This window comes from Siphateles boraxobius, unplaced genomic scaffold (assembly GCF_051911475.1).
Source record: "Siphateles boraxobius isolate OS27281-9 unplaced genomic scaffold, OSU_SipBor_1 7, whole genome shotgun sequence".
NCBI lineage: Eukaryota > Metazoa > Chordata > Actinopteri > Cypriniformes > Leuciscidae > Siphateles > Siphateles boraxobius.
In genome coordinates this window covers 22,293,163-22,318,887 of record NW_027509197.1, presented here as the reverse complement: position 1 = coordinate 22,318,887, position 25,725 = coordinate 22,293,163, and the positions used below count along the sequence as shown (strand labels likewise).

Here is a 25,725-nt window from a genome sequence, read left to right as displayed (position 1 = left end):
TAGGCCTAGACTGGTTTGGTTCCCATCGGGCGAAAAAACAGGGACACGTTTGCAAAAGTAGGTTTTGGACAAAATTCGACATATCAGAAAAATGTTCTTGCCTAAATCGAAATTGGAGATATACATTTTTTCAATCTTTAGCCAAGGATCACAGTGGTGTAAACAGCTTGAGGCTAGGACCAACGGTCAAGGAGTTATGAGCAATTTAGTACTTTTGGTTGCTGTAGCGCAACCTATGGGCCAATCGGGGTCATACTCTGATAGGTTGTCCCCAAATTGAGGCCTACCATCTGGTCGAGTTTCAAGTCTCTGGGCCTTACGGTTTGGGCTGCACGATGCGTTTTAGGGGATTTTTTGTTTTCAAATTAGCAATTACAATAGGTTTTCAGCACTTCGTGCTTGAACACCTATTAATTTGGTCGGTCGGTCGGTGCCTAAAAAGTATCAAACTCGATACCCAGCCCTAGATATAACAATATTCTAAAGTGCTATCACATACACATTCCAATATTTTAACCGCAGTTTATAGGAGGAGACATCTGAGATATCAGCCCGATAGATTTCCACCTTTTTTTATCGGCAGTCAGTGAGAGTTGTACATTATCCTGCTTATCACACCGCTACCTACCAAACAAGTATACATAGACATCATTTTATACAGTATATATATATAATTAATAGGGCTGGGTATTGACACAAATTTCACAATTCGATTCGATTTCGATTCACAAGCTTGCAATTCGATTCGATTTCGATTACGATTCGATTCGATTCAATATTGATTATTTTGGATATCAGGTACAATACATGGCAAATTTTCTCAAGGAAAACAAATCTCTTAACCAATGCGCAGATCATGCGCGCTCCGCGCTGCTGCTTCTCTTGAGCTGCGCCAGAGCCATCTCACGCCACAGCGCCAAAACGGTATTTATGTTTTTGAATTTCGTAAGAAAATGGACGTAATTTGAAATCTGAGACTGTTTCATATCAATAGTAACAAAGCACAAAGATTATTGCGTTTATTGGATGGGATGCGCGCTACAATGTTCCATTCTTTCATCAACTGAAAACAGGATGACTAATCGATTCCTGGGATTTAAGAATCGATATTGGTTCGTAAAAATGAGAATCGATTAAAATCGAGAAATCAATATTTTTTACCCAGCCCTAATAATTAATATAATTAATTGTGACTAATACACTAATACACAGGGCTGTAATATCTGATGAAATATCAGACTGCTGGATGGTGCTATTGACCAATCAGAATCGAATAAATAGTGTAGTGTAGTGATAAAATATTCTTGTCCACTCCACTCTTTCTTCACATCCTGGCTGTCTTTCTCGATGTGATTGGTAGCTTTTCTCTCCCGTTCCATCCACTTTATTATACCTCTAAAATGAACCTGCAGCTCACTGCTCCATTTTAATTAGCACATTCAAATCTGCTCCCGTCCACAACCCTTTGAAATATTAAACACATAGAGAGAGGGAGAGGGGCGCCCACCAGCCCTTGGATCAATATTTGCGCCTCGACGTGAAGCAATAAATATTCGATTGGTCAGAATATGATAACGACTTCTTAGCTCTAAGGGAGGATTTAATGACTGCTGATAATATAAGGCGGCACATTCCATTCTTTTTGTCATGTATATTCTCTAACATTCTCTCTGTTTCATCTTTCTTTTTTCTTTTTTGATGATAAAAGTCATGCTTCTGAATATGTGCAGTCTAAAGTCCGTGCATGTTTGTGCTTGCACTGGGTTTATAAGGAAATTGTGTGAAATACTGGGCTTTAGATTCAGTGCTTGATTTTGTTTATCATTCACACTTTCAGAACTGAATGGTGTTATTTTGGTTCTGCTTAACACGGCAGCCTGTAAATATAATACAATAAAGAAGGATAATGAATGGAATTTCATCCAATATAGGAAATTGTTATAAAAGCAGTTATGCAAACTAGTTCAATAAATCTGAATATACAAACAAATGTAAATATACAACTCTGATTATATTAAAAAACAAAAATATGCTTGGGCATATCGATTTTAATTTATAACAACAGTGGCTCCCAAAAATATTCTAAAAATGAATGTATTTTGGACACTTTCTGGTTGAGGTTAGTTCTGAAAATGTTTAGTATACCATTTGCTCTATACTTCATATACAATATTCAGAGCATTACAGTTATAATATATAATGCATATATAATAAAACATAACACATAGTGCAAAACAAAACGTTTTAAATGAGTAAGCGAAAGTTTAAGAGTAGCTCATCTCATGTAAATGGCTGCTTACCTCACTCCTGTCACATTCATTCAGGAATCTATCAAATAGTCCGGGGGACAGAGCCGATCAGCCCAATACGCACACTACGCAAGTTGCGTAGGGCCCCACAAATTACTCAAGGCCCCGCCTCTCCCTTGTGTCAAAGCGCGTCAATCAAAGTTTACAACATCAATGAGAAAATTAAGCGGAACTATTCTTGACACTGTCTATTTCTGATATCAGGAATTACATTTTTATCAGTACTAGGTTCAGGTAGGAGGGCCCCTTAAAAAAATTTTGCTTAGGGCCCCAGGGAGGTCAGGATTGGCTCTGCCGAGGGGGAACATAGAGCTGTAGTCGAATCTCAAGCTTGAACCCCTCCATTAAAGTCAAGAGATATCTACCCGTACCACTCTTAAGAATTAGATGAACATGTGAGCATAACTACTACTGTGCTGAGCAAGAGGAGGTGCAGGATAAGGAAGCCTTGCACTCTCTGATGACAGTCGAAACAGATTCCCTGTAGGCTTGTGGAAAACGTTTAAAGGTGCCTTTATAGCATTGTTGAGAAGATGTGCGAATTGTCCAGGCCCCCAGTCAGTCTGGGGTGAGTGCGATAACAGAGCTGGAGAAAATATCGCTAGCACAAGGGATTTCTGTTAACTCACATTATTTTTCTATCACTGCATATTAACACTTTTGAGGGTTGAAACTCAAAGAGCTTTGTTGAATTTCTTATGAGCAGACCTTTATCTTTTTCTCTTTGTTGTTTTTCCCTCACAGACAGTAACTTTGTACTGGGGAACGCACAGGTCCAGTCTCTCTATCCCATCGTGTACTGTTCTGATGGTTTCTGTGAACTCACTGGCTATGCCCGGGCGGAACTGATGCAGAAGAGCTGTGCGTGTCATTTTCTGTATGGGCCAGAGACCAGTGATAAGCTGATGGCACAGATCCAGGGTGCACTGGACGAAAGGCGGGAGTTTAAGACGGAACTGGTCTTCTACAAAAAAGGAGGTAGGGGTCATGTAGTTAACTACATGCCTTGGTCCCACTTCATATAAGTTGTCTTTTCTATGTACTAACGATTAAATTAATCATTTGATACAATGCACTTATAGTATACATACATGTTTTTACATTGTACTTATTTATATAAAAAAACTACTGCATGTAATTACAGCTGTAATTACACTGTTGATCTTCCCATTACACTTTAACCCACCTTTAAGCCTACCCATACCACCAAACCTGTCCCTAACCTTACAAGTATCCCACCTCAATAGCAGCAAAAGTATATTGTACTTATTTTTTGATGTAAGTGCATAGTAGTTAAGGACACCTAATATAAAGTGTGATCTATGCCTTTGTCTCCAGCACCAAAACCAAATGACCAGGACTTCATCCCAATTCCCAAAACATCCATCTTAAGTATCATGCAAAATTAGTTTTAGTGCAGCCCAATTTCCCACAGTTCATTTAGTTGTTTATAATTTTACAATATAGTAATTAATAATTTATATTATCAATGATTTAATTAACAATTATTGTTAATAATAATAATGATGAGTTGCATTAAGACCTAAATGTGACCTGCATTCAGAAAGGGAAAGGGGTTCATTAAGGAGGAAGCCACTGCAAAGGTTGCCATAAAGCAATTCAATTACTACAGGTCCACTTACTACAGGACACCAAATCAAGCCAAACTCTTAAATCAGTTAATCACAAATAAATGTTGTATATGCTGACTTGATTAGAGTGATAAAGCAGGCATAGCTGCAGGCTAGAAAGAAATTAATTAACACAAAGGGGTGAGGAAAAGTGATGGATTAAAAATAAAAGAACAGAACGAACTATGTAATGAATAAGATAAATTAAATTGAATTAACCCAGTATTTTCTTTAGATCTTGAAACAATGGATTGTATTATTATACGGCTCTCTGGAATAGTTTGCTGAATTGGCCGAATCTGCTGTTAAATCTTTTATAATTGACTGTAATGAGAATTATTTCCAACATAGCTGTGTTAGATTCCACTGTCTAATAAAAACTAAATTTCACCTCAAATCGATATTTCATGTGCATTTAGTTAAGTGGCAGTGTAATAAGCAAGTAAGATAATGTGAGTATGTACTGTACATGATCCCTTACTTAATGATCAACATTTAGACTATTTGATTATGAATTGGCAGTGCTAGGCTTTTTTATGGATAATAACATGTATGTACAAATTGAATAAATGCAATCTTGATTTTATTATCAACTGATCTGAAAGGAAAACACATTTACAATGGCTCACTTTAGGAGTAATCTTGAGCTAACCCCTCACAGTAGATGACCAAACAAATACCATTTCAGTCCAGATAATCAATTCATTTGAACAAATTGACTTTAAATGCCTGCCTTGTTCTTTCACTTGTGTCTGGAGCAGCTGAACATGGATTATGATAACATCATTATTCAACAGCTGTCTTTTCTCTGCCTCACCGACTTCCCTGAAAATAACACAATATCCCTTTAAACCAGCCTTGGATAAACAGTGGCTAAGAGATGACAATGATTTCTGATGGCTTTATTTGTTTCATGTTGATTGTGATGCAAAGAAAGTGAGCAGCGTGTCATATAGTTAATTCCATCCACGTTTTTACCCACCTGCGGTCAAGAGAACACGATTCCATCCGTGTACCAGGAAACCAGTGTGAATTGCTGTGAACATACAGCATAGATCTCTCTGTCAAACCCTATCAGACACCAGAACAGTCAGGGAGAATCTGCCAGACATTTTTCGCAAAAGGTTTTCCAAACACAGCAGCATTGGCAACCTATTTCTAACCTGATTCACTTTAATTTAGCATTCGTGCAACATGTATCAGGGGAAATTTGCTGCTAATTCAGTGCCCAAAATCAGAGAACACACTGTGGGAGCAGTGTTGAGTTCGATTCATTCATTTGACTGGTTTGTAAGAGATGCTCTGTATCTGTTTGTTGCCTTTTCAAAGAAAATTGGCAATTTGTGTATTCTTCTATCCAGTTGGTAATGGTTCATTTGTGTATTGTCTGAACAAGCCACTGCAGTCCCGTGCAGCATTCCGAATGCTTCCTCTTTCACATTTCCTCTGTACATCAGTCCCAACAATCCTCAAGCCACTTTTTCACGGAGTCAAATGACTTCTAAAAGCTGTGGTGCTCTCATAATACATCTCACGCACCTCTCATGGCCCGCAGATTTAGGTTGAGAGGTTGAGGTTGTACATGGTTCAAAGGGAATAGAAGATCATAGTTGCAAGGCTGCTGTAAATTCCCACAGTTGCACAACTGCCATTTTGCGTTGAGAGACTGTCAGTGAGATGAAGAGCTCAACAGACTGTCAAATGCACATTCAATTATCACTTTGAAATAAAACATAAAATACACCGATTAAAAATACGATCATACAATGAAGACTCAAAAGAGGTCATTTTATACTGCTGAAATAACTGGGTAGAATTAATGTTTTTTTGTTAATTAAATGTCCATTATATTAAACGTTTTAACAATGTTTTGGGCAATGTTGGAGAGCGATGCTATGTAGAAACTTGTAGGAATAGTTAATATTTACTCACCCATATGCTATGGCATCCCAGATGCGTATGACTAGATTAGAACAAAAAAGATTTTTAGAGAATACCACAGCTCTGTAGGTCCATACAATGCAAACGAATGGTTACCAAAAAGCACATAAGGGCTGCATAAAAGTAATTCTTAGGAATCCAGTGATTTTATCAATGCCTTATCAAGCGTTTTAATAATTTTGTGGTAAAAAAACACACAAAAAAACAGAACAGAACAAAATGAGGCAAAACATTTATTTGAGTGCTTCTACTATGTTATGGTTTTGACTTGAATACTAGAGTAGAGTACTTGTTATACTCTATGCTTTTCAGCAAAATACATCAGAAACATACATTCTGCCTTTATGAAACCCTCGGCAGACAGTACTCTTGGACTAACTGGAGTGTTGAATGAGTTTGCAGGAATGACTGTTTGGAATGAGTTTTGATTGAGCAAACTTGAGCCACAAACTTTTTCATTTTGTAAACTGGAACAGCAATAAATAATGCACAGTTGCTTTGAGATACGATGGTAGTTCATTTAGTGTATTAAAGAGCTCTTATGTGAGGTTTAAGAATAAATGCATCCATTGTACTGTCAAACTTAAATTAATTGACGATCAGCTCTCTTTTAAGTTGGACATTGATAAACTGGTACAAAAGCTCAAATTAAAAATAGGATTTTATTTAGAAACAAAGCCTGTTTTTCTTGGAATACCAGGAGGAGATTGGTTGCTGCAACCTTGCTCTATAGAAATGATCGATATTTGTCTTTGTTGGATACTGTCTACCATAGTGCATTAAGATTTGTGACTGGATGTAAAGCATTAACACATAATTTTACCTTGTACAAAATGACAAACTGGCCTTCATTGTCAGTGAGGAGGCATATACATTGGCCTACTTTTATTTATAAGTCTATGCTGGATATGCTTCCCTCTTATCTTTGCTCCTTTATGTCACGTAACATCAGTTCTTATAATTTGCGCTCCGGTAATTTGTACTTGTTATCTGTACCTACGGTTCGTACAGAGCTTTGTAAGAAGGCTTTTAGTTATGCTGCCCCAGCCACCTGGAACACATTACAGACTGATTTGCAATTGCGAATTGTGATTTATTTTGGTGAATTTAAACAACGCATGAAAGTTTTGGAAATAGATGCCATAAATTGTTTTCACTGTTTTTAAAATAACTAAATCGTTTAAACCTATGGTAGGTATAAGTTGTACTTTTAAGTAGTCTGATGTTGTTTGTTTATGTATCTTGAGGATCTTGTTAAATGTTCCTTGTTGTTGTGAGTGTGCTTGGTGTTCGTATTTGTAACTGTGCACTGTTAATATGCTGCCATTTTGGCCAGGTCTCTCTTGAAAAAGGGGTTTTAAATCTCAATGAGATCAACTGGTTAAATAAAGGTAAAAAAAATAGTTGCTGGTTAATCAATGTTTATTTTAGCTGTTCACCGCATGTGGCACAAATTAATATATTGTATTTATTGTCAGCGGCACATGCTTTCTTCAAAGGTTGGCATGTTGCCATTTTTAGGCATTATTAAGTGCTTTGTTTTGAACATTGCTCATTGTATTATATGGTCTATAGTCTCTGACTGCTGGTTCAATGAAACGTATTCTTTTTTTATTGAAATTTACTTCTCTTGACTCTCAAGCTGTGCCTAATGATAGGGTTTGGTGATTCAACACACACACACACACACACACACACACACACACACACACACACACACACACACACACACACACACACACACACACACACACACAAACACACAAATGTGTATCAACAGGGACTCCAACCTCGAGCCAAGCGTGTTCTACCTCTTCCCTCCGTTTTGATTTAATGAGGCATGGAATGATGCTGTGGCATAATGTTGAGCATCTGCAGAACGTTGATCCTACATAAGGCACAAATATCCGCACACAAAAACACACACACAACAGTGAATTATGAGCTCAGCATTCAAGGCATGTTCTGCTCACCTGTCAAAAGACTAATATATAAACTTAGAGAGAAGCAGCAAATCAGACATCAGTTTACATAAATGCTTGACAGTAAAATAAAACATATTGTGTTTTATATACATTAAATCTGGATCTACACAACTCTATATGCTCATTAAATTAAAAATATTTAAAATTAATTATTTAAAATGGAGTATTCCCAAATTTGCGTTGTTGAATGTTTTGCATTGTGAACTCCACCATGTTTTTCCACATTGAAATAAGGTTTTGACTATTGCAATGTGAGGTCACTGATGGACATTCTCTGTGCTGAACGTAAAAGACTCAACTAATTGAAAAGGAAATTAATTATTGACTGTTTACTTATAATTTCATTGATTAGTTGTCGCAGCATTATTTCTTGGCTCATGGGAAATGAAGGTAGTACAGTTATTTGAGAAAAACAAAAGCTAGTTCTGATTTAGACTAAAAGCAATTTGCAGAAAAGGTCTTATCAAGCCATTTATGGATCTATGGTACATTCTAAACATGAAGTCTGGTCTAAATATAAGGCTCAGTAAATGCTTGTCAATAAATGTGTGTCAATATATTGAATGTTCACGTTTAGTGTTATCTCTGATGGCAGATATTATGTTGTGACAGGAACTCAGTTCTGGTGTCTTCTGGATATCGTGCCCATTAAGAATGAGAAGGGAGAGGTGGTGCTCTTTCTAGTATCACACAAGGACATAACAGACAACAAGAAAGTCCAAGATGAAGAACAGAGCCCAGAAAGAGGTGAGTGGTGCTACTTTCATGATGGGATTTATCAAGCAGGACAAATAAAAGTTCCAGTTAAAACCAAAAAAATACAATATTGACTGTGTGTGTGTGTGTGTGTGTGTGTGTGCGTGAGTTTGTGTGCGCTTGTTCATCCAGTTTAACATTGACTGTAATCAGCCAATGTTAAAGTTGTTTTTAATTTATTGGTATCAGTATATACTATGATTGTGTGTGTGTGTGTGTGTGTGTGTGTGTGTGTGTGTGTGTGTGTGTGTGTGTGTGTGTGTGTGTGTGTGTGTGTGTGTGTGTGTGTGTGTGTGTGTGTGTGTGTGTGTGTGTGTGTGTGTGTGTGTGTGTGTTTTTTGCTGTCATCTCGCTCACAACCCTCACATGAGAAAACCCTCAATTTAAAAAAAAATAATATTTACAATTCTTTATTAGTATATCATTATCAGCCATTAAATCTTTTAATATTGGTTGATCCCTACTTTTAATGCTCTAGTTCTTTTGTAAACCAACTATGTACTGGTGGTTTAAAGAACCCAGAAACCAATACACTGATTCTTGCATATTTGTTTCTGCTTGTTAATCCAGTCACTCAAGTACCTTCAGTAATAAGGGTAACCTTTTAAAATGCACTAAAAACACAGTTGTACTGTTTTGTGTAGAACATAGAAAAACAATGATGAAAAGAGAGAAAAGAAAGAAAGGTAGGTACAGAAGCAAAGTGCTATATAACAAAGTGAGTATGGTTTTAAAAGGGCAAATTAGCTTTTTATACAGACACCAACACTTTTTGCCTTGTCCGGGATGCTGTTCAAAGCGTATTACGAGATAATTTTGCCTATTTTACCTCAATTCCACTAATATTCATATGTACACATACCTCAAACACCTGGTCCTGTCAGCGTCATACTTAGCAAGCTCATCCTATCCTCTGTTTCTCATTCCCTCTCACTTCTTGGCTACTGAATCATGCGTTGTGGATGCTTCAATACAGGCCAGCAGCATCTCATGTGGTGCTCGCTTTTACAGTAATCCTGACACTTCTCCTCCCCAGAGAGAAAGAGAGAGAGAGAGCAGTAGACTGATAAAGAGAGAGAGATAAAAACACACACACAAGGCACATGGAGGGCCGGTAGGAAAGCTTGGCACAGAGGTGTGAAGCTCCCTTCAGTGGTCTGAGCTTGAGCCAAAGCACGGTTACTGTTCATTTGGTTGATGGATGAACATTGTACTGGCACTAAGAATAATAAATCTGGTCAATGATGTCAACTCATTAAAAGTGAATTATTGGAATCACTTAAAAGTGTAATTAGACTTATATAATAAAGGGAAAAAGCCAACAAATAAATTAAAAAATTAATAAAAAAGGATGGAATGAGGATTTGGAAAGAACTAAAAGGATTAAATAAAACTAAATGTAAGTATTTGTAAGACATTTAGTTACAAGAAACTGACAGATGGTCCTTTCCAAATTAAAGTCATCAATTAAAACTAAAGTCATCAATTAAAATCAACACTTCAGTCAAGGGTTTGCTGCTGGGAACATGTTAGTTTGCATAGGAGAAGAGAGCAAATCTCCTCTAATGTCTTTCTGTCAGATAATACACAAAAGTTTGGGGTCAGTATGATTTTTGCTGAAAATAATAATAAATTAATCAAACTTACAATTTACTTACAATTGTTTAAAATAAAGTGTTTTTGTTGTTGTTGTTTTGGAGCTTGAGATGTTTTTGGCGGGAAAATAGCAACCAAAACAAAATTTATATTTTGTGTTCTATGAACTAAACCAAATCATACAGGTAGGGAATGGCATGAGATAGGAGTAAAATGATGACAGAATTTAGATTTTTGGGTGAACTACTACTTTAAAAACAAATTATGGCTACTAAGTCACTATATCAGGCCACCTTTCAAAATATCTCTGAACACCCCTGGTGCATTATATAATGAGAGTCTGGTAGCCTTTAGAGAGGGAAGAAGAACAAGCAAAAACAACCAAATTAGCATCTTTTTCCTTTTTAAAAAGCTTGGCAATTGGCTACAATTGTCCATTATAAATTTGGCTGTTTATTTCCCATGGTGTTATCTAGCTGTGTTCACAATTGTTCAAATTAATAAGTGTTGTTATTTTTTTCATTTGCTGTCTTTTTACATTGGATGCATTCCTTTTTTGTCATATTTACAAACCCGTGATAAACTAATGAATGCAAATATAATTTGTATTGAGCAGGCAGCATGCTAATGGGTAAATGTAACCGTTCTGTTCGTTCAGAAGATTATGGGTAAGAAATTAAGGTAGACTTTTCTAATAACTTCAGTTAAGTAATGGTGCAAATCGGTGCTCATGTTTCACTGATGCACAGTATTTTTTTGTTTTTCTAGAATACCTTGATGTTATTTTGTGTTAAGCAAAACAATTCTGAAATGAAATCAATAAAAATGATATATGGCTGTTCTCTGCTTAGATGTGGAGACGGGGTTGGAGGTGCACAAGGTCACGCGGCCACCGGGCTTCAATGCCAACCGGCGGCGCAGTAGAGCTGTGCTATACCAGCTGTCTGGACACCTGCAGAAACAAGACAAGAGCAAACTCAAGATCAACAATGTAAGTCAATGTAACTCTCATTTACAATGTCTTGTGCTTTAAACTTGGATTTACCCCTAGCCCTCACCACTTCAGCAGTGCAATATTTACACCATTTGCATAAAATATATAAAGTAATACAGAAGTATGAAATGCAACAATACATTTGTAAAGCTAAATAAACAGATAAACAATGTTGTGTTCACTTATGAGAAAAAGTCATCAGTGTGGCTTTTCAGGTCGTTTACTTATTCTTCTCAAAGGTATTGGATTATTTAATTCATTGTGACTGAGCAGCACACAGCATACTGTTCATGGAAATATTGATTAAAGTTAAAAATGTAACTAAAAATACATTAAACATTTCTGTCTGAATATTGCCATCATTCAGAACATGTTTGGCGAGAAGCCGCCCATCCCAGAGTACAAAGTGGCAGCCATTCAGAAGAGCCGTTTCATTCTTCTCCATTATGGCACCTTCAAAGCTGGCTGGGATTGGCTGATCCTGTTAGCGACCTTTTATGTAGCAGTTACTGTTCCCTACAATGTTTGTTTCACTGTTGTCGGTGGAAGGGATGAGGCATCGACCCCTAGAAGTCCACCGAGTGTGAGTGACATCCTTGTGGAAATCCTTTTCATGTTAGGTAAGGCTCAACCTTCAGTGCTATAGTTTTTGTAGTGTCATTAGTTTAGCGCAAGAAAGAAAAAAAAATGTTCTGTCTCAGTAATGTTATCTGGGTGATATTAAATGTTGTTTGATCCCATAGCCTGCTAATAAAATACCCAGAATTGTAACACAATTCTGTTATTGTTCAGGTTTCTGTGCTGTGCAGACAGTCTTTTATATCACAGAGGTAATATACAGCCAGACATCTTTCAATTACTCTGAGCTAGTAAAAAGTTCAAGATGTTACTAAGCAAACGTCATTAAAACACATCTAGCAATTATAAAGCCCTAAAAACGAGAAACTGAAAAGATTTTGAAGGACAGTTCATCAAATTCAAATGCTAAAGATATGTTTTATAGTTCAAAGTTCAAACTCTTCAGGAGGCCCATTTTTTCAAATTAATTAATGAATAAAATAAGACTCCTATCTGTAGCTATTCCCATACAGGTTAAGGATATACTCAAATACAAATCCATTAGAGAAAACATCATATCTCCAGCCATCACCTTTATATTAGAAATCCACAGTGTGTGGATAAACTTTTTAGCACTGCTTAAGGGCAGTTAGTGTTTAATAACAGGATCTGTTTCTGCCCATTAAACACAGTTTCATAATGTAGAAAAAACTATTTGTATCATCAAAACATTTGCAAAGAAGTGCCTAAAGCCATTTACTAAACTGAGCTTCAATTAAGTGCTACTGCATTTGCTGCAATTGCAATTTCCATTAAATAGTATTATAGTCACTACCCAGACCAAACTTATATAACCCTTCTATTTTGTTCCTTTTTTTCCTTTGACAGATATTTTGCTAAACTTTCGCACAACATTTGTGAGCACATCAGGCCAGGTGGTATATGATGGACGATCTATCTGTGTGCATTATGTCACAACCTGGCTCTTCGTGGACCTGATTGCTGCGCTACCTTTTGACCTGTTGTATGCCTTCAATGTCAGCGTGGTAAGTGTTAATTTTGCTTATTTTGAGCCAACTGTTTATTCAATTTGATTTGTATTTTTTAAAGGCACAATAAATAAGATTTTTGCATTAAATTATCCAAAAACCACTAGCACAGTGTTATATATTTTGTTCACTTGTGTACTTGCGTTATCCCAAATGATTCCAAAAATGTTTAAATCTAGATAAATTTGCAATTTTAACCAGTGTAGCGTCCCTCCTCATTGCGTCGCCTGTTAATTGTGTCATGTCCACGTCGGATTGATTTGCATTGGAGGTGAAGGCGACAACTCCCATCATTCCACGCTCCTTCACAGCATCATCAAGCGACGCCTTTGTTATTGTTTTGAATATGCGACTTCTATCAGCGAAAACTACACACTGTGCCTTTAATGGGCCACACACAGAGCTTTGTGGGACACACACACCATATTTTATATGATGCTGGGCATGCCATCTTAAATAATTATTAATACTATAATTTCCTTTTGAGCTATGCATTCCATCTCTGTGTGTTTAGTACTTTGGAGTTCATCTGCTGAAGACTGTTCGATTGTTACGGCTTCTACGCTTGCTCCAAAAGCTGGAGCGCTACTCCCAATACAGTGCAGTTGTACTCACATTACTCATGTCGATGTTTGCCTTGCTGGCACATTGGATGGCCTGTGTCTGGTACGTAATCGGGCGAAGCGAGATTGAGAATAACAGCCCTGGTTCCTGGGACATTGGTGAGTATCATATCTACAAACTGTCAACATAGCTTTATCAATCTTTCAAATTTATTTTAAACGATTCTTTAGGTCAGTTTTACCTTGAACTGGCTGAGCTAAAATCAAAATTATGATTTTAAAAATATTTAATATCTTTGCTAGATGTTTTATGAAACCAGATAATGTAAGTGAAATTAAAAAGGCAACAACAACAAAAGAAAAAAAACTGAATGGCAGTTAGGATATTAGCATAAGTACTGCTTCAGATCAGATGCTGGCCTTATTTTGTTTGCCTAAATTGGATAGAAACCATCTTATTTATTTTCACATGTCAAAGAGTTCTTTTCACAGTGACTGATCATTATTGAAGATGTCTGTCCACTGACATGCTTATTACATTGAAAATGTACAACAACCTCTTCATGTGCCTTACAAAAAGACTCCAGATTACAAATGTTTTGGATTTGTGCTTTTTAAAAGGCAAAGGCTTTTTTTGGAAGACAACTCCACTGGTTAACACTTATTTTTAAATGTATTCATTTTAATTTCCCGTCATATTTGAAAGACCTTTTAATTCCCTTCAGCTCTCAATACAACTTAAGGCACATGGACCAACTGTTTCTAGTTACACCTAGAATCAGTAAAGAAATTGGTCGTCGTGCATTCAAATTCAAAGCTCCATCTGATTGGAATAACCTTCCTTCCTCACTAAGGTCGATCACTTCTCTTTATATCTTTAAATCATCTTTAATTACTCAATTTCAAACACTTTGCTCGTGTTTCTGAACTGTTTTAGGTCTCATACTACTCACTGTCCAGTGTAATGTATATATGTGTGTATTTGTTTACAAATACGGATTGTATACTTTACTCGTGCATTCAAGCAGATGTATTTCTAAGGGGGTGTATAGTATGCTTATGTGTACAAATGTCTATCTCTATTTTTTGTAAAGGGATTTATTTATTTATTTAACTATTATTATTGTTATTATTTTTTATATTCTATATTTTTTATGTATGTGTATGTATATATATATATATATATATATATGTGTGTGTGTATATATATATATATATATATATTTCTTTTTTCTCCTTTTTTTTCATACCTTGTCTGTGCATAGTCTGTGCATTATTGGCTGGTGAGGGGGTGGGGGGCTAGTTTCAGGGAGCATTGTTGGAGTGTGTGTGAGTGTGTGTGTGTGAGTGTGTGTGTGTGTCTTTGTATTTATGTGTTTGGAATTATCTCTAATATTCACTCTTTATCATCTTGTCTTGTTTGTCATTATTGTAAGGACCCCCTCGAAAATGAGATGGTACATCTCAAGGGGCTATCCTTGAAATAAAAGAATAAAAAGAATTTAAAAAAAAGAGGTACAAATGACTTTTCAAATCAGGTAGACTGAAAAACTAGCCAGACGTAATGCATTTTGTTTGAAGTACAGAACATTCTCAGGCTCTTGAACGGCACACCTCTAAAGACCTGATGAGAAAGTCTCCAATATATGACATTATCTTCACGTCATGTCAAGTCTTACTGTGAACAAACTTACCTTTTCCACATTTGTTCATGAACAAGTGAATTACTGTATCAATTTGACTTGAAATGAACCTCTCTCTCAGTCTCCCATGTGCTGATCTCTATATGAAAGAGAGAAAAAAGACCAAGGGCAAAATAAATGGCTGTAGTGCACAGAAGAGTGTATGACATTGATATGATCAAGACCGCATTTAGTTATGGTCCTCTATTTTGATTAGCCTTTTTACTGACTGTTTCTACAGGTTACATAGTTACAGCAGTAGGTGGCATCAAATGTGACCCTGGATGACAAAACCAGTCTTATGGGTCATTTTTTTTTAATTGAGATTTATACATCACTGAATAGCTGAATAAATAAGCTTTTCATTGATGTATGGTTTGTTAGGATAGGACAATATTTGCCCGAGATACAACTATTTGAAAATCTGGAATCTGAGGGTGCCGAAAAATCGAAACTTTGAGAAAATCGCCTTTAAAGTTGTCCATTTATGTTCGCGATTGTGCTGCATTTACTCACAAAAATAAATGTTTTATACATTTACAGTAGGAAATTTACAAAATATCTTCATGGAACATGATCTTTACTTAATATCCTAATGATTTTTGGCATAAAATTGATAATTTTGACCCATACAATGTATTGTCGGCTATTCCCACAAATATACCCGTGCTACTTAAGACTGGTTTTGTGATCCAGGGTCACAAATGACAAATGTCTTTATCACTGAGTCATTGAATCAATTATTCAACTGATTCGGTCAAAAACATTAATGAATTCAGGAACGTCACTGCAGTGACACTGTTTTGATCTCAACAAAATAAAAAAAGTAAATCTAAAATGTTTAAAATGTATGTTACTCAATATTAAAATATTGCTTTTACTTACTTGTTTAATAAACAATATCACACTCATAATCGTGCTGTTGATCCAGTTACTTACAACAGCACTCATGCCTGTGTGATATTGCTCAGTCACTGAATTGAATCATGTTCAGTGTATCGATTAAATTAAATTGATAGAAACCAATTTTTAAACTGAATTGACTGAAACCAATGATTTGTGAATTGATTCAAAGATTCACACCCATATATGCATCTAAATTGATATTATATATAAATTAATTTAAATGAATTCATTAAATACCTGATAATTGGTGACATCCATAAGTGGCTTTGGCTAACATTTGGTGTTGTCATACACAAAAGCCTCCTTAAAATATGGGTGTGTCCAACCTATTCGCACATATTATTTGAGAAATTATTTGTAGAAAATCCCCTACAATATGCCCACAGTCTCACAGCATCTGTCATGTCTAATGAAAGCAATTCTGATTAGCCTCAGCATCAGTAGTAACCTCAGGCACATCTGAGCCCTAACTGACCTCTACACCACACTGGCTACTGGCCAGCAGTTTAAATTTCATCCACATGTTCTCCTGAAAAGCAAGGATACTACTCCTGTTGCCAGTTGGTGTTGCCAACAATATCACACACCATTTCCTTTTGCCCAGTTTTACATTGGCCAGCCATTAAATATTAAGCACATGAGGCTGTCTTGACACATTTAGTTTTGCTAGTGGAAATAGAAGTTTGTAGCATTTGCACATCAGATGGAATATTTAGCACTGAAATACATGACACATCCTATGTGAAATGAGACTCATTTACAGTTCGGCTTTCAAATGGTGAATGTAGAATATTGTAAATGTTCTTGATTTACAAAAAGCTGTTTTATATGAGTACCCGTTTCAGATTGGCTCTTTACAGATAGTATTATTTGTGGAAACTTGAGATAGTGTTATTGATAGTAATGAAATATTGAAGTAGTTTTGAGTAGTGCTGTCTATCTTTGTTGGAAATGGGGAAATGAAAGAATGTAAATGGATTGGAGTTCTGCTGTATCAATGATGAAAGGTTTCTCTGAGGTTTCCTCCAGAAGCTGATTGAACTCTTGTTGCTCTGCACCTCTGTCTCTGTCTTTTTTCTCCATATCACTCACATCACTGACCTCACCTCAGCAGAACTCTGTTGTTTTTAATGGCTAGCTGTCCGGCAGACCTTGAGAGGCTCGAGAGGATTTTAAAGTTGGCTCCAAAAATCCCAGTGTCAAATCAGCAAACTTCTTGATTCTTTCTTAAGTGGTTTGGAAGAGAACACAGATTGCCCACTATTAGAAATATATTATCCTTTTAGTCTTGTTATTACAGGAATTTTAATATAATCCTTGCCCATCAATCTCCCTCATCTTCCTCAACCAACACTGATTCGTAAGCCCCCTATTTCTGCTTGAGGATCCTGTAAGCTTGAAAGTAAGCTTTCATGTGAACTTGTCCTTTTTTTCCTCCGGCAGTGATTTACAACCCAATGTAAGCTTTGTGGTCTGAGACACCAATTTTACATTCATTAGCAATTTTCTAATAATAGTATCATCCTAAATAAACAGCAGAATATGTAGAGTATATATCTTTATAGGCTGTTCCATCAGTGGCATTAATGGTATAAATTAATCTCCGGCGGTGCTGTTTGTATGTATACATTTGCGCTATTCATTCTAAAGGCTCTAAGTATGTCAAGCATGGGTTGATGGCTGTTTTTCACAAAATATTATGCACTCTGTCATCAAGTGCAATTGAATTGTCAAAATCTCAAATAATGTGACAGGAAGGCGGGCATAAATCTCTGTGGTATCTGAAGGAACCTCTCACTAACACACCAGCTTCACCCAGTCAACCCACACACACACACACACACACACACACACACACACACACACACACACACACACACACACACACACTCGTTGTGTTTTCATGTTTTATGGGGACTCTCCATAGACATAATTATTTTTATACTGTATGTTCTATCCCGTAACCCTACCATCACAATTTTACATTTTCAAAAAAATCATTCCGTATTATTTATAAGCTGTTTTGCTCACGGGGTCCAAAAATGTCCCAACAAGGATTTTGGATATTGCTATCTTTGTGGGGACATTTTTTTCTTCCGTAACATAGGGGAACATAGGTTTACCAGGACCACACACATGCAAATGTTCAGTTTTGATGCCTGTAAATATAAAATAATATATATTTTACCTCTACATTGTTGATTGTTGGTAAGTTAATATGAATGCAGCTACTTAAAATATACATGATTTAATCATGGTTGTGAGCCTGGGCCAATTTTAACATTACTTATGAAATCAAAATTGAAAGATGTAATCTTGAAAATGTGTGAGGAACATTATTTAACTAAAATGAAATAGCTAAAGAGATTTAGTTATTTAAAATATTCACAATGTAGGTCATCGTTTAAATGCACATTATTCCTGCCAGCTAAAATCATTAGTACCATATAAAAATGAAAACTATTATATGTAATATTATTAAGTAATAGAGCAATTATTTTACTTTAAGGTGAGCTCTTATTTGAGATACAGTGGGTTACTATTGAAATACAATTAGTGTAATTGTGCAATTACTGTATAACACTTTGGTGCACATCCCAGATCTTTGTCAATGTACATTTTCAATGGTACTATTACATACTATTAGTAGTAGTCGAGGTTTTAAATACTTTTATATACCTAAAAAAAAAATCTGGTCAATAATTGATATTGGTTCTGAAAGCAAAAGTGAAAGTGAGAGAAATGGGGAAAGCAGATATCTTGGCCATGGACATCATGAAAGACAATTATACCTATTAGCACATGAAGATGTATTACAGACAACAAAGGGAAGACTTTGGATGTTATATGTCAGGAAAGGAATGACCAAGGTTTCTGTGTACACGAGAAAGGTCTTGTAAACTGGAGCTGGTCGCTGTGTAAATGAGAAAAACTTTAAGTGTTTGTGTGATTGACAACTGCTAGCTAGAGGTTCTCTGGCACTTTTTTCCCTCTCAATCTTCATTCCCTTTCTGACCTTTCACACTTCTCTTTATCTCCCTTGGGAGTTTTTCTGGTTCTTTCCAAAATATCACTTCTAATGCCACATACTACCTCCAAACTAGAAGCTTACAGACAAATAAGTATGAAGAGAGAGGAGGGGAATTGTACAGAATCAGTCCCACAGGGAACAAAAGTAGAGTCTCCAAAATAAGTTTCAGCCTACTGCACTGATGTAAAAATAGCTGCATGTTCAGCACCATGGACAGGGACAACTGCTCTATATCTGCTTAGCTCTGAGAGTTGCCATGTACCCACTGAAAAGGTTATAGGAGTGCCAAACCAATTGCATTTTGGGTAGTTATAGTGCCAAAAAAAAAATATATATATATATAAAACCATCACCAAAACTACAATAATATGAGGATTATAGATAATTTCACTGGCTAGAACATTTGAGTCTGCAAAATAGTAAATGTAAAAGTGTCTTGTCTTACATTTTCTTTTCCTCTTTCTAATAGGCTGGTTGCATGAGCTGGGTAAGCGTCTGGGCACCCCCTACTTCCTGTCCCCTCTTGCATCCCTCATTCCTGATTCACTGCGCCCCACCATCTTGGATGGATTGGTGGTCAATTCAAGCCAGGGAAGCGGCACTGATTTAGTGGGACATGAGTCTGTGTGGAACTCAAGCCAATGGAACACAACAGGATCGGGGCCGGTGGGCACCTCAAATGCCGAACAGACTGCAGCCGTATTGGGAGGTGGGCCCTCGATTCGGAGTTCATATGTGACGTCCCTGTACTTCGCTTTAAGCAGTCTGACCAGCGTGGGTTTTGGCAATGTCTCAGCCAATACTGACTCAGAGAAGATCTTCTCTATCTGCACCATGCTGATTGGAGGTAATTGCGAAAGAACACAGATACACGTTTTTAAATGATTGTGAGGTTTGGATTTATAATTTCACTACAGAGATGTGCCAATAATCCTTTTCAAATATTGAATCTTTTGATACCTGTAATTAAGTGTTCTTTTTTCTTGATCAGCTTTAAATATCTATACAGTGTACACTACTGTTTAAAAGTTTTGGTTGGTAAGATTTTTTTTAAAATGCATTAGAATATTATTAAAATTTAAAATAACATTTTTATTTTTGAATATATTTTAAAATGTAATTTATTCCTGTGATGGCAAAATTCTGAAACAAATTTTCAGCAGTCATTGCTCCATTCTTCAGTGTCACCTTATCTTTCAAAAATCATTCTAATATAGTGATTTGGTGCATATTTAAAATTTCTTGCTGATTAATATTTTTTTTGTGAAAACAATTTTCAGGAATTTTTTGTACTTTTTCAAAAAAAAAAAAAAATTATATATATATATATATCGGAGGTAAATCTACTTTTATTTTGTATGTGCAAAAATAAAATTAAAAGAATTACGGAGAATCAATGAATTCTGATGAATTTACTGGCATTTTGTGAATGTTAAGTAATTATGTGATCAATAAAAAAAGGGAATGTTCTGATTATGAGTATTTTATTAAATATAATGTAATCTAATTACACGTATTTAATTTTCGGAATCTGATTATTTAATCCGATTATGTATAATTACATATAATCAGCACCAGCACTGACCATCTTTTAACTACCACAGAAACTTCAAACATATTTATAGAAACATGGCTGTTAAGTACATATTTGTATAATAGTCCTGCAATTACCTATTTATGCCAATGGCCAACGTCCAGTATGTCCTACGGCATGTTGCATTGATTGTTTCATTGCAAAACAAGAGATTTGATTCAGTCTGTATTTGTTTGTAAGGTTCAAAACTTAATGTTGGCATATTTGTGTGGACTCTTAGAAAAAGGCAGCTTACGTTGGCTACTTTTAGTTGTTTAATGCTAACTTGACCGCTAGGATTCGAATGCCACAGAAATGGAGCTACTTGTTATCTGTTGGGACAGCTGTAATGATTTTAAGGCATGTCCTCTGGGCCATGAAGAGAGAGACACAGGCTTCATTGCACTTAAGAGGGGCAAATAAGGCTGGTTGAATCCATGCACACTCACATACATGCACATTGAATCAATCTGTCACCAAATCCTAACACTAAGGGCCATTACTGTCACAGCCAGCTGACAGCTACCTGTGCCTAACCACACACAGAGATCAAAAACTCAGAGGGTATTTGGGGAACACTGATATGCCTTAGACTAAAAATTATCATTATTACGTCAAACGACTGAGTATTATATTAACCAGACAACAATATGATGTCCACCACTCAACTCAGAGGAAATATGTGTCAGAGTAAGCACTTTCATTGCTTCAGCTTGCTAAGATTAGCATGGTTTAGCTTTCTTACCTTAGACTTAAAATCAACATGGAATCAAAAGACGGTTGTTGTTTATTATTATTATTATTATTATGGAATATTGCAGTATTTATTATAAATGATTTATATTTACTCTGATATACATCGTAATAGGGAAGAAAAGACTATCACAGCTTCTGTTTCATGCCTGATGTTGTTCTAAACCTTGAAGATGTAAAACATGCAAAGATCAAAAGATGACTTTAAAAATATTTAATGTGTTTTATTGCTCCATACAATGAAATTAAATAGGGGCAAAAGATGAACCCAACTGACTTTCATTGAACAGCTGTGCAAAAATATTTATAATACAATACAAAAATAATACAATATAATACAAAAAAAAAACAGCTATGCAAAAATATTTTTCATGTTCCATAGAAGATGGAAAGTCATACAGGTTAGGAACAATTTGAGGGTGAGTAAATTATTACAAAATTATTATTTTTAAGGTGAACTTTCCCTTTAAAAAAATTCTAAAATTAATTCAGAGAAAAAAAATAGAAAGAAATTAGTAAGAGTATAGCGTACTAAAATTGATGTGGATACCACTTGTTTAAGTATGTTTGATTTCATACTGGCTGCACAGTTTGAGGCTCAAGAATAAATAGAAATTCAAGAATAAATTGAATCTCAAGAATAAAGAAAAGGTCTTCATATAATCTCACTGCTGTATTGGAGGAACAATTCAGCAAGAGAATCAATTTGTTCTTGCTACAGGAATCAGGTGATTGAACCAGGATTTAATAGCTCATATTCATTTTGTATCCCTATTTGCCCCTATTTGAAGATTTTCCCGAATTTCAGCACAAACCTCATCCAAGCACTCAAAAGGCACATAACCCAGGTGCAGCCACTTACTCTGAGCGCAGTTCTCAAACAGAAGAGCAGCGTGCAATTTCCGCAACAATTTATGTAGACTTCAATTAGCACTCCATGAGTACTCTCCAGTCCTTCTTGATTGTTTACACTCATGTTGGCAAAGTTCACCATGTTAAATAAATAGATGATACAGAGTTTGGTGGTGGAGTAGTTGTACGCTGAACCGAATATATGCAGAGAAAAAGTAAACACTGAAAAGATGAACAAAACGGATTGAGTTGCAAACCACCATGCTGACCATTAACAATGAGATAAACAATAGAAAGAAAACAGGCTGGAGCAAGTTGCTAAAGCTTTCTCACTATATGACTAAATTAAAATAAATGCCTTTCCGATATGTGATGGGAAAAGAGTGTAGAGCCAGCTCTGCAAAAGGGGGATTCGAACCTCGGGTCGATTTGCGTCAAAACTTACTACCACGCGCCTTTTTGGTTCTGTTGATGAGCCAGCGTCTTCCGTAACTTTGTCTGGCCCAAAACAGACGTCAGTGGGTGTTAGTGTAAATAGCCTCTGCCAACAATTTGGGCAGAGTGCATGTGCTTCCGAGTTAATCACAAACTCTGGATCAAACCCTGAGTTGACAGAACACGTTTATATTGAGCGTTGTGAGCCCGCTGATCCTGAACTAAACCAGGATGGATTTGCAGGGTTTTGTCAACTCTAAACCTACACTGAAACACAGAGTTTGTTTAACTAGCTTCATACAAAAGGCCACTTAAAATACATCTTTGGTTAGATCTGGTGAATCCAGTCACATGTGGAGATCACAAAGATTGGAGATTGCACTTGTGGCATAAACATGAATGCATTCTGATGCACAACAGGTGAATGACTGTCCATTGCAACAGAATAATGTTTTTCAATTTTGTTAGCTTGGTGTAACAAACACCACGTGTAATTGGAAATCTGCCTCTGGGGCAATTTATATGACAGTGTTTTCAACTATAAACGGAAAACTTTTTCTGTATTTTGGCCATTTTTTTACATGACAATGCTGATTTGGAGGCCTGAAAACACAAACTACAAAAATGCACATTTGTTAAAAGGTTACATCATGCGCATGCTTATTACGCGTTCAGTATATAGGTGCATAGTGTTTCTTTACAAAGTGACAACATGGCGGATGTAGTACTTCCGGATTACATTCATACTACACACATTCATTCTATATAGAACATACTTTTTTAACGGTCTCAAAGTAAGTTCAAATTCAAATGTAGTACCTACTCTGAGGGTACACAATTTTGGACACATCGAATGTCATAGTTAAAATTCATTATACAATCACCTGAAATATTTGTTGTGTGTCTCTCACCAGCACTCATGCATGCCGCGGTCTTTGGTAACGTGACGGCCATTATCCAGCGGATGTACTCACGGCGCTCGCTCTATCACACTCGAACCAAAGACCTCAAAGACTTCATCCGCGTGCATCGGCTGCCCAAGGCTCTCGCGCAGCGCATGCTGGAGTGCTTTCAGACGACATGGTCTGTCAACAACGGCATCGATGTCAGCGAGGTAGGGCTTTAAAAGAACTTTCAATAATCTGTGCGCACACATGAATACATTGTCAAAACAAGTTCAGAATTTATAAATAATTTTACTATGAGTGTGGACAGTGTGTGCAGTCATAAATATTTGAAGGAAGTCTTTTTTGAAGATGTAGCTGTATGAGAGCTGCTGTTCTCATCTACTCATTGAATACTTGGGTTTTCTTGGTTTCTGGATGCCAAGAGTATGAATATCTGTTTTGTTTTTAAGATAACAGTTAGTGAAAGAGTTGTTTAATATTTAGAAATTTTTGATGATCTTCAACCTCAGGAAGACAAACTATTGTACGAGTTGTGGGTTTTCCGTTGTTCTGTTGCCAAAGTTTTGACAATTTTTATTTAAAATTTTGTGTGCAGTTACTTGCACTAAACATTAAATGCACATCAAAATTAAACGTATATAAAAATAATAAACATTAAATTGGATTTGTAAGGAATGATGACCTTGAAAAGAACTATATTTGTGGAAGGTGCCTCTTCTGCAGTGCACTTATTTCAAGGCAATAAGCACAATTAAATCAATATTCCATGACTTCCAGCAGAAAATGTCAACATTTACAGAGGATGCATTTTGCATTCATCTTTTCTCTATGTGGATGTTACTCATCTTAATAGGAAATGCTGGATAACCCATTGACCTGTAGCATTTAAAAATATAGGAAATCTAATAAACACTTGGAATTAAATATCATGCTCATAGTAATATATTTTATGCAATTTTTAGCTTCTCTATGCAACAGTTGGTTCCAATCCACATTGCATATTATTGGGCTTCTTGATATTAATGATGTGATTTGATGCATCTGTCTAAGATTAGACCGTATTATCCTTTTCTATTCCTTTTTCACTTCACCATGCTCTCTTACTATCTTTCATTCTGTTTCTCAATCCCTCATCTCTTTTATCATTTGCTTTATTTTCTCTTTCCACCCTCCTCTCATTCACCATCTCATCCATATCTGTCGTGCTCATAAATAAGAGATCCCATCTAACACTCACAATGTATTTAATGAGTCCAATTCAAAACACTTGTTACATAACTCATAACCCACTCTCTCTGCTTTGATATCCAATGTAATATCTCATTAAAGTCCAAGTAGAACACTGATCTACAGTTTCTTTGCTGCAGTTTTTTTTTAATAATCAAACGTGAATTTAAAACATGCTATTCAAGAGTGAAAAGGAAGTGTACTCTTAAAGTACTTAAAATAAAATAAAATATCTTTGTCCTTTCCCAGCTTCTGAAGGACTTCCCAGATGAACTGCGGGCTGACATTGCCATGCACCTGAATAAAGAGCTGTTGCAGCTGCCTCTGTTTGAATCGGCCAGTCGAGGGTGTCTGCGCTCTCTGTCGCTCATCATCAAAACCTCTTTCTGTGCTCCTGGGGAGTTCCTTATTCGCCAGGGTGACGCTCTGCAAGCCATATACTTTGTCTGCTCGGGCTCCATGGAAGTGCTTAAGGACAACACTGTGCTGGCTATACTGGGTGAGATTACACACAAACATTATATATACACACAATCGGCCTCAATGAGCACAATGATTTTTGTGTGTAAATTGTACAAAAAAACAAAAAAAAGAAACAGAAAAACAAAACAAAAATACATCGTGACCACTGTGACTATTTACATAATGATGTAACGAAAGATTTGCTCAGAAATTTGCTCTGGTTGTGTTTAACAAATGCTTGTTTTTAATAGATGACACCCCAAATGATCTTTTGAACTGTTTAACAAGAATTGTATATTTCATTTTAAACAAGTTTCAAACAAGTCAACCTGCTCAAATAAACAGATTGCAATTCCATTTGGTGCCACTAGTGGCGCTAAAATACACACATTTTATAAGTACTTATTTAATAAAAGTGGTAACCAGGTAAAATCTTTGAAATTAAAACAAGACAATTACATTCAGACTTAAATGGCATTTGTTACACTACAGCTATAGTGCAAAGACATTTCTA

The 25,725-nt window shown here is 36.1% G+C and overlaps 1 protein-coding gene across 1 annotated transcript in view; it reads left to right on the top strand.

Annotated features, from left to right (window-relative positions):
* The window catches only part of kcnh3 (potassium voltage-gated channel, subfamily H (eag-related), member 3), a 138,338-nt gene that overhangs the window by 94,528 nt on the left and 18,085 nt on the right, over window positions 1-25,725 (top strand). The window contains exons 2-10 of the mRNA XM_077215893.1: window positions 3,054-3,287; window positions 8,479-8,613; window positions 11,070-11,209; window positions 11,580-11,832; window positions 12,659-12,816; window positions 13,334-13,541; window positions 19,471-19,848; window positions 23,529-23,728; window positions 24,999-25,248. Of these exons, the coding sequence (XP_077072008.1) occupies window positions 3,054-3,287; window positions 8,479-8,613; window positions 11,070-11,209; window positions 11,580-11,832; window positions 12,659-12,816; window positions 13,334-13,541; window positions 19,471-19,848; window positions 23,529-23,728; window positions 24,999-25,248 (1,956 nt within the window). The remainder of the gene's footprint in view (window positions 1-3,053; window positions 3,288-8,478; window positions 8,614-11,069; window positions 11,210-11,579; window positions 11,833-12,658; window positions 12,817-13,333; window positions 13,542-19,470; window positions 19,849-23,528; window positions 23,729-24,998; window positions 25,249-25,725) is intronic.